Source organism: Cebus imitator, unplaced genomic scaffold (assembly GCF_001604975.1).
Source record: "Cebus imitator isolate Cc_AM_T3 unplaced genomic scaffold, Cebus_imitator-1.0 Scaffold29, whole genome shotgun sequence".
Lineage (NCBI taxonomy): Eukaryota > Metazoa > Chordata > Mammalia > Primates > Cebidae > Cebus > Cebus imitator.
In genome coordinates this window covers 10,918,139-10,931,814 of record NW_016107344.1, presented here as the reverse complement: position 1 = coordinate 10,931,814, position 13,676 = coordinate 10,918,139, and the positions used below count along the sequence as shown (strand labels likewise).

At 41.5% G+C, this 13,676-nt stretch overlaps 1 protein-coding gene across 1 annotated transcript in view; it reads right to left on the bottom strand.

Moving 5' to 3' along the window:
* UCHL3 (ubiquitin C-terminal hydrolase L3) overlaps positions 1-8,181 on the bottom strand; it is a 61,621-nt gene extending 53,440 nt beyond the window's left edge. The window contains exons 1-2 of the mRNA XM_017523654.2: positions 7,848-8,181; positions 7,722-7,733 (exon numbers count right to left, since the gene is read on the bottom strand). Coding sequence (XP_017379143.1) covers positions 7,722-7,733; positions 7,848-7,889 — 54 coding nt within the window. The 5' untranslated portion in view covers positions 7,890-8,181. The remainder of the gene's footprint in view (positions 1-7,721; positions 7,734-7,847) is intronic.
* Positions 8,182-13,676: the final 5,495 nt, after the last annotated feature.

The following is a 13,676-nucleotide window of genomic DNA, read 5'->3' as shown; positions in this document are numbered from 1 at the left end:
ATTGTCCAGTGACAAATTTTTCACCAGATCAAGAGTATTTAAAATTACTTGTAAATATGTTTTCAGATCCTTGTATGTAAGGAGCTAGGAGTGATCCACTTTACCTCTACTGCCATGGCAAGGCAGGTTTCATTTTAACCTCTCTTTTTTTTCCAGACAGGGTCTTGCTCCATTGGCCAGGCTGGAGTGCAGTGGCATGATCACAGCTCACTGCAACCTTGAACTCCTGAGGCTAAAGGGGTCGTCCTGCCTCAGCCTCCCAGGTAGCTGAGACTACAGGCATGCATCATCACAGCCAGCTAATTTTTTTTATTTTTAGTAGAGACGTCTCACTATTTTGCTCAAGCTGGTCTCAAACTCCTAAACTCAAGCAATTCTCTGGCCTCAGCCTCTCAAAGTGCTCACTAGGTGTGAACCACTGCACTCAACCCAGGGTATCCTTTTACCAACCAATAAGAAAATGATGTGGAGGAGGTTAAGTGATTTTTCAAGATCACACTGCCAGAACTAGGCTGTGAACACTCTGGCCCCTATTTACTTTTCCAGCTTCATTTCTCTGTCCAGAGTATCTTACTGGTATTTTATTCTCTAACTTTGCCACAGTGAACGCCTGAGAGTTTTCAAAGTGTCAATAACCATCTCTTCCCTCCAGGTTTTTGCACACAAACTAGACTCCTCTGTCTTAAAAAACTGTTCATCAGCCAGGCACAGTGGCTCATACCTGTAATTCCAGCACTTTGGGAGGCTGAGGCGGGTGAATCATCTGAGGTCAGGAGTTCAAGACCAACCTGGCCAACAAGGCGAAACCCTATCTCCACTAAAAATACAAAAATTAGCCAGGCATGGTGGTACGTGCCTGTAATCCCAGCTACCAGGGGGGTTGAGGCAGGAAGATTGCTTGAACGTGGAAGGTGGAGGTTGCAGTAAGCTGAGATCATACCACTGCACTCCAGCCTGGACAACAGAGCAAGACTCCATCTCAAAAAAACCTGCTCATTCCTGTCCCTAAATCATAACAAATTCTTCCTCATTCTTTAGGTGACAAATAACAAAAACTCTGATTTTATATATTTTGTAAAAAATAAATAAAATTCACTTTCCTTTCAAATTTGTTCTTAAAGCCACTTCCTTGGGTCTTTAATGGTCTGCTCAGGGCAGCCAGAGATTCTGCCTTGTTACTAATTTATTAGTGATTTGAATTATGATATAAAATTATACTTACGCAGGAATTGCATGATACTACCACCCTTAACAGTATACTAGTATTAACTGATAAATGCAGAACTAGGAGAATAACTATTAGTTAAATGAGAAAATGGCAGTGTAGAAACTAGCAAAAATAGATTTTAATAGAGACAGAATAAAAAAATTTTTAATGAAATTATTAAAGTATATAATGAGGAAACACTGAAAATATGTTATGTGTAGATTAAGAAAAAATGAGGTTTACTTCACTGCAGGCTCAATATGGACTAACTACAAAATTGTCAACAAAGGTGATATAATGTCAGTCTGCTTTAAAAGGATCATTTAAGTTCATGTTAATAGCCCACTGTACTCGACATGGATTATTCAACAGAAAATATGCTATAGGAGGTATATTTTATGAACGTCAATGATCAAGAAAAGAAGGCCCAAAGGCAGGTGAACAGAATGATAAGGTTCTGGAAGACATCACAGCTGAAGTTTCTAAGCATGTTCAGAGAGGACTTAAAATTACTATGAATCCTGTCCCTAGATATTTTTTGTAATATCATAAAAGAACAATTGGGAGCCAGGTTCAGTGGCATATACCTGTAGTCCCACCCACTCAGGAGGCTGAGGGGGCAGAACTGTTTGACCCCAGGAGCAGGAGGCCAGCCTAGGTAACACAGTGAGACCTCCATCTCAAAAAGAAAAAAATGTTTTTAATTGAAAAAGGTTTTTAATGAGCAATTAGATTTACTCTGTATGGTTTCAATGGGAAGAATGATAGACAACTGGAGAAAATTACAGGAAAGCAGATTTTATTTCAATAAAAGATATAATTCTTCTACTTATATATTATTTTCATTATTATAATAAAAAAAGTAAATCACTTTAAGAGATAGAATGTTGCTCATTGAACTAGGCAAAGGATTTGTGACCACATTAAAGATCATGTTGGGAGATCTTCTGGAGCAGGAAAGCAGCTTCATAAGATCCATTCATTCTTTCATCTGACAACTACATATTTGTTGATGGTCCCCTATGAGCCAGGCACCATTCTCATACTTTAGATACATCCCTGCTCTCACAAAACTTACATTCTAGTGGTAAGATACACAGATAAACAGGTAAACACAAAAACAAGATAATTTCATAAGGTGGGGAAGTACTATGAAGAAAATAAGAGAGGATGTCAGTACAGATTTGGGGGGCTAATTTAGCTGTGTACTCAAAGACTCACTGATGCGATGACTTGAACTTGAACCTACCATGAAACAACCAGGAGTGGCAACTCAAGCAAAGGATGAGCAAGTGTAAAGACGCTGAGGCAGGAACAGACTCCACATTCAAAGACTGCAGCACAGCATGAGTGGGACAGAGACAGGAAGTACCTCCTCATTCAGCCACGGTAGAAGCTTGAAGTGGAGCTGGAGGCCACTATCCTCAGCAAACTAACGCAAGAACAGAAAACCGAACACCGTATGTTCACACTCATAAGTGGGAGCTAAATGATGAGAACACATGGACACAATGAGGGGAACAGACACTGGAGCCTACTTGAGGGTGGAAGCTGGGGAGAGGATCAGAAAAAATAACTATTAGGTACTAGGTTTAGCACCTGGGTGACAAAATAATCTGTACAACAAATCCCTGTGACACGAGTTTACCTATATAATAAATCTGCACATGTCCCCCTGAAGCTAAAAGTTTAAAAAAACAGAAAAGAAGTTTGAAGTATACCTATTCTAAGGACAAGCATTGGAAGACCAGTAGAGTATTATAAGCAGGAAATCATAAGATGTGATTCACATTTTTTAAGGCCACTTTGGGTGTATATGGAAATTAGATTTTAGGGAGGCAAAAGGAGAAGCCGAAGAACTAGTTAGGAGGCTACTACAGTTGTCCAAGCCAAGGATGATGCTGGCTTGCACTGTGATGGCTGAAATAGAATAGCCATATTTGGAATAGTCTTTGCAAGAAGAGTCCATGAGAAGTGCAGATCAATTAGATCTGAGGACTGAGAAACAGAATATTAAAAATAGCTGACATTCAGGGAGAACATGCTTTGTTCAAGACATTGTTCTATGTATTTTCCATGTAGTAATTTGTTTGATCCTTACAATGATCTTACAAGATTAGAAGAGACTATAAGAAATGAAGGAACTAATTGCTTAAGGCCAGGCATTTGAGACCAGCCTGGCAAACAGAGTAAAACCGTCTTGTCTCTACAAAAAAATGCAAAAATTAGCCAGGTGTGGTGGTGCAAGCTTATAGTCCTACCTATTTGGGAGGCTGAGGTGGGAGGATTGCTTGAGCCCAGGAATTCCAAGATTATAGTGAGCTATGATTGTGCCACTGTACTCCAGCCTGCCTGGGCGACAGAACAAGATCCTGTCTTTAAAAAAAAGAAAAAAGAAAGGAAAAAATTAAGAAACTAAAGCATAAAGAGGTTAGATAACTGCCCATGGTCTCAAAGCTGGTAGATAGCAAAGCAGAGGTTACAATCCAAAAATCAAGACACTACGGCCTCTCCGGAATGGCAATCTGAAAGAAGACTCAATGGCATCAACTCGTCACCCTGAACACTGGATGGATGGCTATGCCCTTGGAAGACTGGGGAAGAAATGGGTTTAGGGCAGAGATGGGAAGATGAAAATCCATTATTTCTTTTTTGGCCATATGAAGTTTAAGGTAACTTAAGACATCCAGACAGAGAAACCAAAGAGAGCTGAATATACAGATTTCCAATTTGGTGGCAATGTCAGGGTTTAGAGGGACATGGGGTCATCTATGTGACAACAGACGGTATTAGAGCTATACAATAGAAAACATTATTAGGGCAAGAAAACATTATTAGGATAAGAAGACACATCTAGGATGAAGCAGCTGAGGAGCTCCTTAAAAGTTGGAAGGGAGATGATCTAGCAAGAGACTCTTGGAAGCAATTAGGACAATAGAGGACAATCAGAATTATCACAGAAACCAAGAAAAGATGTTTCAATAAGGATAGAGTGGGCTATTCTACCAAATGCTGCTGAAAGGCTAAGAAATGCGGTGACAGAAAAGTGACCACTGGATCTGGCAAACTGACAATCACTAGTAAACCTGACAAAAGTAGTTACTATGAAACAGTAGACAAAGAAGCAAGCTACATAGGAACAAATACAGAAAAGAATGCGAGATGAAATAGCAGTGGCAGCAGATATGAACAATTCTTTGTGGAAAGTTTACAAAGGAGGAAAACAGATAAGGCAGCAGCTCAAGGAGGACTGGATAACAAAGGTTTTTTTCCTAAAATGGTATCTACTAATTAGAGAAATCTTATGAGAATTTATATGATTTATTTTTGTGAGTATTTATGGCTATAAACCAGCAGATGACCTGTAATTCTTTTTCTAACTCTAAGCATAGAGGTTAAATAGAACAGTTATGCTGTAGTAAATTTATTTCCCTTCCGATATTATGCTAGAAAATATTTTGCCTCCTCAATAAAATCACAAGTAGGAATAATCCCTGGGGGAGAGAGATCCATATTAAAAAAAATCATTAGTTCTAAAACACAACAATGTGTAAAATACATATAATATGGTTGTACTATACTCAAATCACAAAAAATAATCACCATGAAGATTTAGTATAGTCATAAATAATGATGATTTGCCTAGACCACATTCTATACTTCTAAAAAAATCATAATTCTTGATGTTCAATTATCTGTAACTTTCTATCAGTTGCAAGCTGCATTTACCCCTTCATATGCATAGGTAAATAAAGTAAAGCTTAAAATGTTTAAATAATTTTTTGATCATTTATTTTATTCTGATTAAGTCCTACCTGTAGCATGACACATCATCCTTCAAAGGGGCTGACAGCATACCAACCAACAAGAGAAATCACTGTCTACCACATCTGCTGAGACACATGGTTACCAGCTAATGTCTAACAATACTCATCTGCATATAGTGCACTTGTGATGGCCATTCTTATACAACACTAGGCATCATCAGAGCCTAAAGGAGTATTTGCTCACACTAATTATAACAACAACACATGCAATTACCAGATGGCAACAGAATGAGTTCAAGATCCTACCATTCCATTAGGTTGAGGAAATAAGAGGGTGGATGGATACTGCTGTTAGAGTTTGGTTATTCTCCAAATTCTAAGTCAGTTAAATAAATTTCTATTCATTTTCTAGTCTTGGTTCTGCCGCTAAAACAGAGAGAATAAAGAAACCACAAAATTTTTAGTTAAAACTAACCACTTCTTACATACTTGCCCATACTCCCACTAAAAGCACATTATTTCTTTAAAAAATAAATTTAAAACCAGCTAAATCATGTTAAAGCATGCTGATATAGTGTGCAATTACATGTTAAATAACATTCTCTGTTTATATCTCAGAAAGGTCTTCTGTCACTATTCAACTTATTAAATTTTCCCTGATGGTCTCTATCAAAGCACTATGGTCTTTTTCTTACTAATCAACAAAGTGTCACCAGCCCCTGTTCAGATTACTGGTATTAAAAAAGGTGCCCCCAAAATACTAATGTGTTTGATAATTTTTCAAGACACCCTAGGAAAAAGGTCCACTAGCAGCTGAATCACAGAACGTAGGTTCCCACTTACACAAGCTTACAGTTTGTTAAAACAATTATCATCTAAAAAGTTTTATTTTTTAGTCTACTGACATGGCTAATTGCACTGATTTTGTAATGGTGAACCCACTTTGCAACACCAGGATAAACTGCTTTTGGTCATATGTTACTCTTTTTATATCTTTATTGCTGCATTTTATTTGCTAATAGTTTGTAGAGGATTTCTTACATCCATGTTCATAAAGGATAGTGATCTGCAGTTTTTCTTTTTCTTTTTTTGAGACGGAGTTTCGCCATGTTGCCCAGGCTGGAGTGCAAAGGCGCAATCTCGGCTCACTGCAACCTCTGCCTCCAGGGTTCAAGCGATTCTCCTGCCTCAGCCTCCCGAGTAACTGGTATTACAGGCACATACCACCACACCCAGACTGCAGCTTTTCTTATTATGAATTGTCTAGTTTGGTGTCAGGGTAATGCTAGCATGAGTTCGGAAGTGTTCTCCCCTCTTTTTTTTTTTTTTTTTTTTGAGACAGTCTTGCTCTGTCACCCAGGCTCACTGCAACCTCTGCCTTCCGGGTTCAAGCAATTCTCCCGCCTCAGCCTCCCAAGTAGCTGGGATTACAGGCGAGCGGCACCATGCCCGGGTAATTTTTGTATTTTTAGTAGAGACAAGGTTTCACTGACCAGGATGGTCTCGAACTCCTGAGATGATCCGACCGCCTCGGCCTTCCAAAGTACTGAGATTACAGGCGTGAGCCACCGCGCCCGGCCATCTCCCATCTTTTTATGTAGAATTGGCATTACTTCTTCCTTAAATGATCATGTCTCAAAAGATGCAGAAAAATCATTTGCGAAAATTCAACACTGATTCATAAAAAAAACTCTAAGCAAACTAGGGGGAAAAGGGAAACTTAGCCTGATTTGAAAAACATCTACCAAAAACCTAAAGCTAACATACTTAATGGTAAAAGATCAAATATTTCCTCCCTAAGATAGAGAACAAGACAAGGATGTCTCTCTGTCCAGGGAATGGGCCACAAGCTTTGAAAACCAAAAACCAAGATTTTTAAGAACACGGTGAATTTTTCCTCAGTGATGAGGAGATAAGGCGAATGTGATAAACTTGGAGAGCAGTAAAAACAAACGAGCTGTTGAGAATTACAAAAAAAAACAGGGTAAGATAAAGCACACCTGAGCAGATCAAAAGTTTATACCTGGTAGCACTTACTGTTCTTTTGAATGGCTGGGTGATGTTCCCCCGCCCCTCCCCAACCCCCGACCTCCGACCTCTGACCTCCAACACCCAAAAGGAACTTCAATCTCTGTAGATGGCAAAGAATGGCGTGGAAACTACTAAAGTGAGCTTTCTTTGATATAACAGCAACTAAGTGTCCAGTCTTAGAAGACTGAAAGATAAAGGGGGCGTGGCGGGGAAGAAAAGTGACTTGGTGGGGCAAGAGATAATTGGAAGATGATTTCATAGTGCAGGCGGTGGATGAAATTACAAGGACTGGGTGGGCGAGTTTACAAAGCTTGGAGTCAGGAAGTGTGGGCAAATTAGTCATCCAGAAGGTACACCAGTAGGAAAATTATGGAATCGACACTAACAGGAGGTAAAACGAAGAAGGAAGAGGAATAGGAATACAGGGTAAAAGTCTCTCCAAACCTCAGACCCGGAGTCCCCAGGATACGTGGTGGCTGGGGAATGGAACCAGAGTAGAGGCTGAGATGCTCCCAGCTGGAAGCATCTTCAGGAGCCAGGTGGCAGGGAGACGCCACCTTTCTGGAAGGGGTGGACCCGCGTAAAGCCGAACGAGAGAGGACCTCAAGAAATTAAATCCCAGAATCGTTGGAAGCGTGGAGGTGGAGTCCAGCAGGGAAGCGGACCGAGCAGACAGAAAGGACTCCGAGGTCCCAAGCGACAGACACCTCACTCACCTGGTTGGTGACCTGAAAACGAAACAGAGAACACGCTTTAGAGACAAACTACCGTGGACTCGCGGCAGCAACCCGGCTCCCTCTGCGCCTGCCCAGGGCCCCAGGGCTGTCCCGAAGCGCGCCCACCTCAGGATTGGCCTCCAGCGGCAGCCAGCGCTGTCCCTCCATATCCGCTGTGCCCGGCCCCTCCAGCTCTGACAGCCGCCGCCTTCGCCGCCGCCGCCGCCGCTTCCGCCCACGCGCGCCTTGACCTGGGCCCGCCCAACCCACCGCCCCGAGGAGGGCGCCTAAGTACCAAAAAGAGCTTAACGGGCCTCTCACCCTCTTAACCGCTCCCTGCAGGGCCGTAGGTCAAGTGTCATATTTTAAATTAAGATGCTGTTGAGTAGGAAAAAAATAAGACCCAAGTTCCTATTTCGGGAGGAAAAGAGTATCTAAATCCACAGTCCTCTCCCCACACGCTTGGACTCTTCCGAGCCGGGCCGGGCTAGGCCGAGCGCTCACGTTCTACGCATGCGCTGGGCGCTGGTCTGGGACCGCGTGCTCACCAGCCCCCTCGCATTCTTGCAGTGTCAACCAACGGCGCTAGGAGGCGCGCCGCGGAGTCCTATTCTGAGACAGACGCCAGGTGGCTACCCTTTGCCAGGCAGCAAGGTCGGTGGACGCCGTGCAGCTGTTGTTCCTTTGTCGGGGTGCAGGAGTGATGGGCTGGCCTTGTCTGCTCTTGCGGGAAGCAGGCGGTATTTCTATATATCCGATTCCATTTGACAAAAAATGTCGAGTACTATAAATTACTGTACTAAGTGTTGCGGACACAAAGTTGAGTTCACTGTGGAGTATTAGCAGTGGACAAGACAATAGAGAATCAGGATAAAAAGCGTGGTACCTACATGGTAGTGATGGCATGAGGTGTGGAAATGTTCCTGAGAAAGTGGATTCCTGGACTGAACCCTTAAAAGTTGGTAGACTTGACCCAGGCAGAGAGGAGGGTGCTGTGAAGCAGGGAAAACGCATTGTAGCTGTAGAGTAAAGGGCGCTGATTAGAGGTGATGCTGGAGAGGTAAGCAGAGGCAACCCAGTCAAGACATCTGGGCTTCCTGAAACAGCAAGGAACCCTGAATGATCTTAAGCAGGATTTGTTGTGTGTCTTTTTCACCAAACTGTAAATTCCAGGAGGCCAGCAGCATTGTCTCTTTTTTCTTCTTCGCATTATTTATCCAGGGCCTAACCCAGTGTGTGATACACAGAAAATGCTCAATAAACATTTGATGGGATGATCAGATATGCAGAAACACCCCTTGCCAATAATGTGGAAAACGTGTAAGAAAAAAAATGCTGAAAAAATTAAGACAATAGCCACGGAGAAAGGCAGAGATTAAAGAGATACTGTTTTAAGGGATGATCTCTTTGATGAGCAGAAGTTATCAATGATGACTCCATAAATTTGACCTGGGGAAGAGTGCATATTACTATTCTGCACCTAATAGAGGAAATTCAGAGAGAGAGCAGTTCGGGAGTCAGAAAAAGATAATATTATTATGCTGAGCTTCCCTTTCTTGGGAAACTTCCAACTCTCCCCCCCCCCATGTTCTTCTGGCCACTGTTCTTTGACCTCAGAGGCATTTCATTACCCTAACTCCTCTTCGTTGTTATCTGTCTAATGGATCACTGCTATGATCACCTAACACTTTGGCTTGGCAAAACTGGCAGTGTCCAGCTTGTGATGGGCTTAGTTGCGTTATCACTAGAGTTACATGGCCAGACTCTTAGTCTCTGCTGGGCACAGTGCATGCCAGTGGCTGCTCTTCAAATTACTTACTATGAAAGGAGGCCTTGCTCCAGATCCCTGAGGTTCTGCACTGTGATTCACCTGTTAAGGTTGCTTGAGACTTCACACAGTATCTTTATCTGTAAGGGACTCTAGCAGCATTGGATCTGCTGAGACACAAGACCAGACAGCAAGACAGTTTGCATCCCAGCAGGGACTTGCTGCAGAGCACTCACTTGCTAGGGATCCACTCAAACAGACAGCTTTCCATACCACCAAATAAATGTTTTGAATCTGTATTCCCAAGTGTATAGTCTATCTCCAAAAGCCAAAGAGATTCACGAGGTACTCTGCCACTTTGCTATTAATAGGAATTGTAAGATGCAATACATTGTCTTTCACCTTACAGGGATTGTCCTAGCACACCCCAGACCTTTAGACCCCCCCCAAAAAAACTTTACAAATGTAGGTCTCCAATTTGTAGAGTTAAACTGTACAAAATTTAACTTCCACCATCTGGTTTATATGGCTTATACAGTTTAACTTTCACTGTCTGGTACAGATGTACCTATCATGGTACCGAGGGCAGCGTGTCTCAGATGTGCATACAAACACTTGGGGAATAGGAAATGCAGGTTGTGACTGAATAAATCTGAGATGGGGCTCAAGATTTGGCATCATTGGTTCCAACTTTTTAATCTTCCCTTTACCCACATATGACTTCGAAGTTTTACAAAGTTCTGTCCATCTTCGTTATTTATGGGTCTTGCATTTTACACCTACATGCTAAAATTTATTTGTGATTCCCAAATCTATACACACAGAGTTCTCATGGTCACTCACAAATATTCACAGGGTGGCAAAACATTTTAGTTCCCAGCCAAGGTTGGGCAAGGTGATACTCTGCCTTCTTCTTTCAGCTCTTATACTGGAAACAAGTGTCCTCTTGATGGTCTATTTAATGCTAGTTTTCCCATTTTTGAGGTTTTTGTCAGTGAATTCAATGTTTAAAATGGCCCTCAAGCATAGTGCTCAACTTCTATTTAGTGATTCCAAGCCCAAGAAGGCTTTCACATACCTTACAGAGAAAATACGAGTATTAGATAAGGTTTGTTCACACTTTCAGTTACAGTGCAGTTGGCTGCAGGTCAATGCTAATGAATCAACGATATATATTAAATAAGGTGCTTTTAAACAGAAATGCACATAAAACAAGGTTATATGTTGATCAGCCAATGAAAATACTGTGACCACACACTCACAGGAACCTAACCTGTATTTCCCCTAGAAGCAATGATTTATTATTTGCTAATTCAGTGCCCATGGCAACTTTATAGATCATCAACGAAAACACTGCACATCCCCTTCTTGTGAGTATGCACAGTATCATCACAGGAGATTTTATTAAATATTTTACAGTTTCCAGTTAAATATAGTGGCATGCCACTTATTTACATAAATCCACGCACTTTTGGTGTCTTTAGCATTGGCAGTATAATGTTGATGGTTGTCAAAGAATATAAAGTGTTTATTGCCCTTTCCTACTTGACTAAACATATAGTTACGTTTTGCAGCAACTGCTGAATCATTTAATAGCTTCTATTCAAAGACAGCAGGAAGTTTTTGACAAAGTAATGTGCGATGCCTTAACAAGAGTACTTGTAACTCAAAAACTGTTCTCTCATTCTTACACATTTTTTTCTTATATTCTGAGGGATCTGGTGGTTTCTTCAACCTTAAACTGAAGTAAGCAATTTGAGTAGCTTATCTACTCAAAGCTACCCACCTTTCTAAGGAATTGTAAATTACTTGGATGCTCTGCAAGAATACATGGGATTGTGACTACTCCTCCAATAATCCATATTTGCCTCACCACTACATTTGCAAACTGCTGTTCTGTTTTTATGCTTATTTCCATACCCAATAAACTTTTGTTAAGCCGAATCATAGTCTTTTAAAAGACATTTTAATGTCAATGTTTTAAATTTTTATTTTTTAATTTTTGTGGGTACTTAGTAGGTATATATATTGATGGGGTACATGAGATGCTTTGAAACAGGCATACAGGGTGAAATAAACACATCATGGAGAATGCAGTATCTATCCCCTCAAGCATTTCTCCTTTGAGTTACAAACAATCCAATTACACTCCTTATTTTAAAAATGTACAATTAAGTTATTATTGTCTCTAGTCACCCTGTTGTGCTATAAATGGCAATTAAACATAGTAAGTATAGACAAACAATACTCATAACTCTATAGAAGTGTAGAAGAGCTATGAAGAAGTTCATGCATGCACCTGCCAAAACAATTGAGTCACAGCTGCTGCCCTGATTAACTGTCACTCTAAGAAGCCATCTGATGTAATGTTCACTATAATTCCTGATGTTAAACATAAAAAGATACATGTCTAAGAACTGATGAAATTTGCTATTTGTACAACACCTGACTTAAGTTTGTCATCACAGTTGTAACCAGCCCAGGGAAATCTTTCAGGTTCAGGCCCCACCTAGCTGACCCTAGGGCTGTAGGGGTTGGGGGAGGTCAGTCTCTCTGTACACTGTAACTCATTCATGGCACTTCACCTTGACTACTCACTATTTTATATTACTTATCTTAATAGCAGTATGTCCAGCTTTCTTCCTGCTGCATGGGTTTATACCCTGCCTCTGCCTTGAGTGTACGTTGTATTGCCAAACTATCATTCCTAAATGTGGCCTTTTGGCAGTGCTTGAAAACGTACCAAAGCCTTACATAATTTGGCCCTGTCTGTCCTCAGAATGAACTCATTCTCCACACTTGATCAGAAGTCATGACTATCTAGCTATGTTTCTCTAAACCAGGCACTTAACCTAATTAGGTCTTTTTTTTTTTTTTTTTTTTTTTTTTTTTTTTCTCGCTCAGTCACCCAGGCTAGAGTATAGTGGGGCAATCTTGGCTCACGGCAACTTCTGCCTCCTGGGTTCAAGCTACTCTAGTGCCTCAGCCTCCCAAATAGCTGGGACTACAGGCATGCACCACAATGCCCGGCTAACTTTTTGTATTTTATTTCTGAGACAAAGTCTTATTCTGTCACCTAGGCTGGAGTGCAGTGGTATGATCTTGGCTTACTGCAACCTCCCCCTCCTGGGTTCAAGCAATTCTCCTGCCTCAGCCTCCGGATTAGCTGGGATCACAGGCGTGCGCCACCACACCTGGCTAATTTTTGTAAATTTTTAGTAGAGACGGGGTTTCACCATGTTGGCCAGGCTGGTCTTGAACTCCTGGCCTCAAGTGATTCACCCAACTCGGCCTCTCAAAGTGCTGGGATTACAGGTGTGAAACACCGTGCCTGGCTGGTCTCATTTTTTTTAAACACAAGATGTTTCAACCTTTAAGCTGAAGGTTGAAAACCATGTCTTAAAGGTTTCAAATGTGTGAAGTAGGCAGGTGAAATGAAAGAGTGATGTGAAGACTGTGACAACTGGAAGACATCAAACTTTTCTAAACGCATTCTCATTCAGAGTTTTTGATACAGATTGTTTTTTGTTTTGTTTTTCAATCGTGTGAGTAGGCCAAATTTGGCCCAAAGGCTAAAAATTTTAAGCCCTACTTTAAGCTCTAAAACTTCCATGATTCCAGGATTAGTGATCATGCTTATTCCCGGTTCTGCATCTGACTGATGCTGCTCATTGATTACCCACCCCACCACCACCACAACACACACAGAATTACTCATCTTCTTGAATAGCCTGGAGTACAAATAAAACAGTCAATTAGCAGAAAGTAGCTGAAGAGCTTTTCAGCAGATACACTGGGAGTTTGGAATCTCTCCAGAGCTCTCTGAAATTAGATTTCAGATGTAAATTAATATCAGACTGTTTTATTAGCTAAGTGATGTTGCTTATCATTCCTGAACTTCAGTTTTCTCACCTTTAAAATGGAGATAATGTGGCCAGGTGCACTGGCTCACGCCTGTAATCCCAACACTTTGGGAGGCCAAGGTGGGCGGATCACGAGGTTGGCAGTTCGAGATCAGCCTGGCCAACCAACATGGTGAAACCCCATCTCTACTAAAAATACGAAAATTAGTTGGGCGTGGTGGCGGCCGCCTGTAATCCCAACTACTTGGGAGGCTGAGACAGAAGAATCGCTTGAACCCGGGAGGAGGAGCTTGCAGTGAGCCGAGACCACACCACTGCACTCCA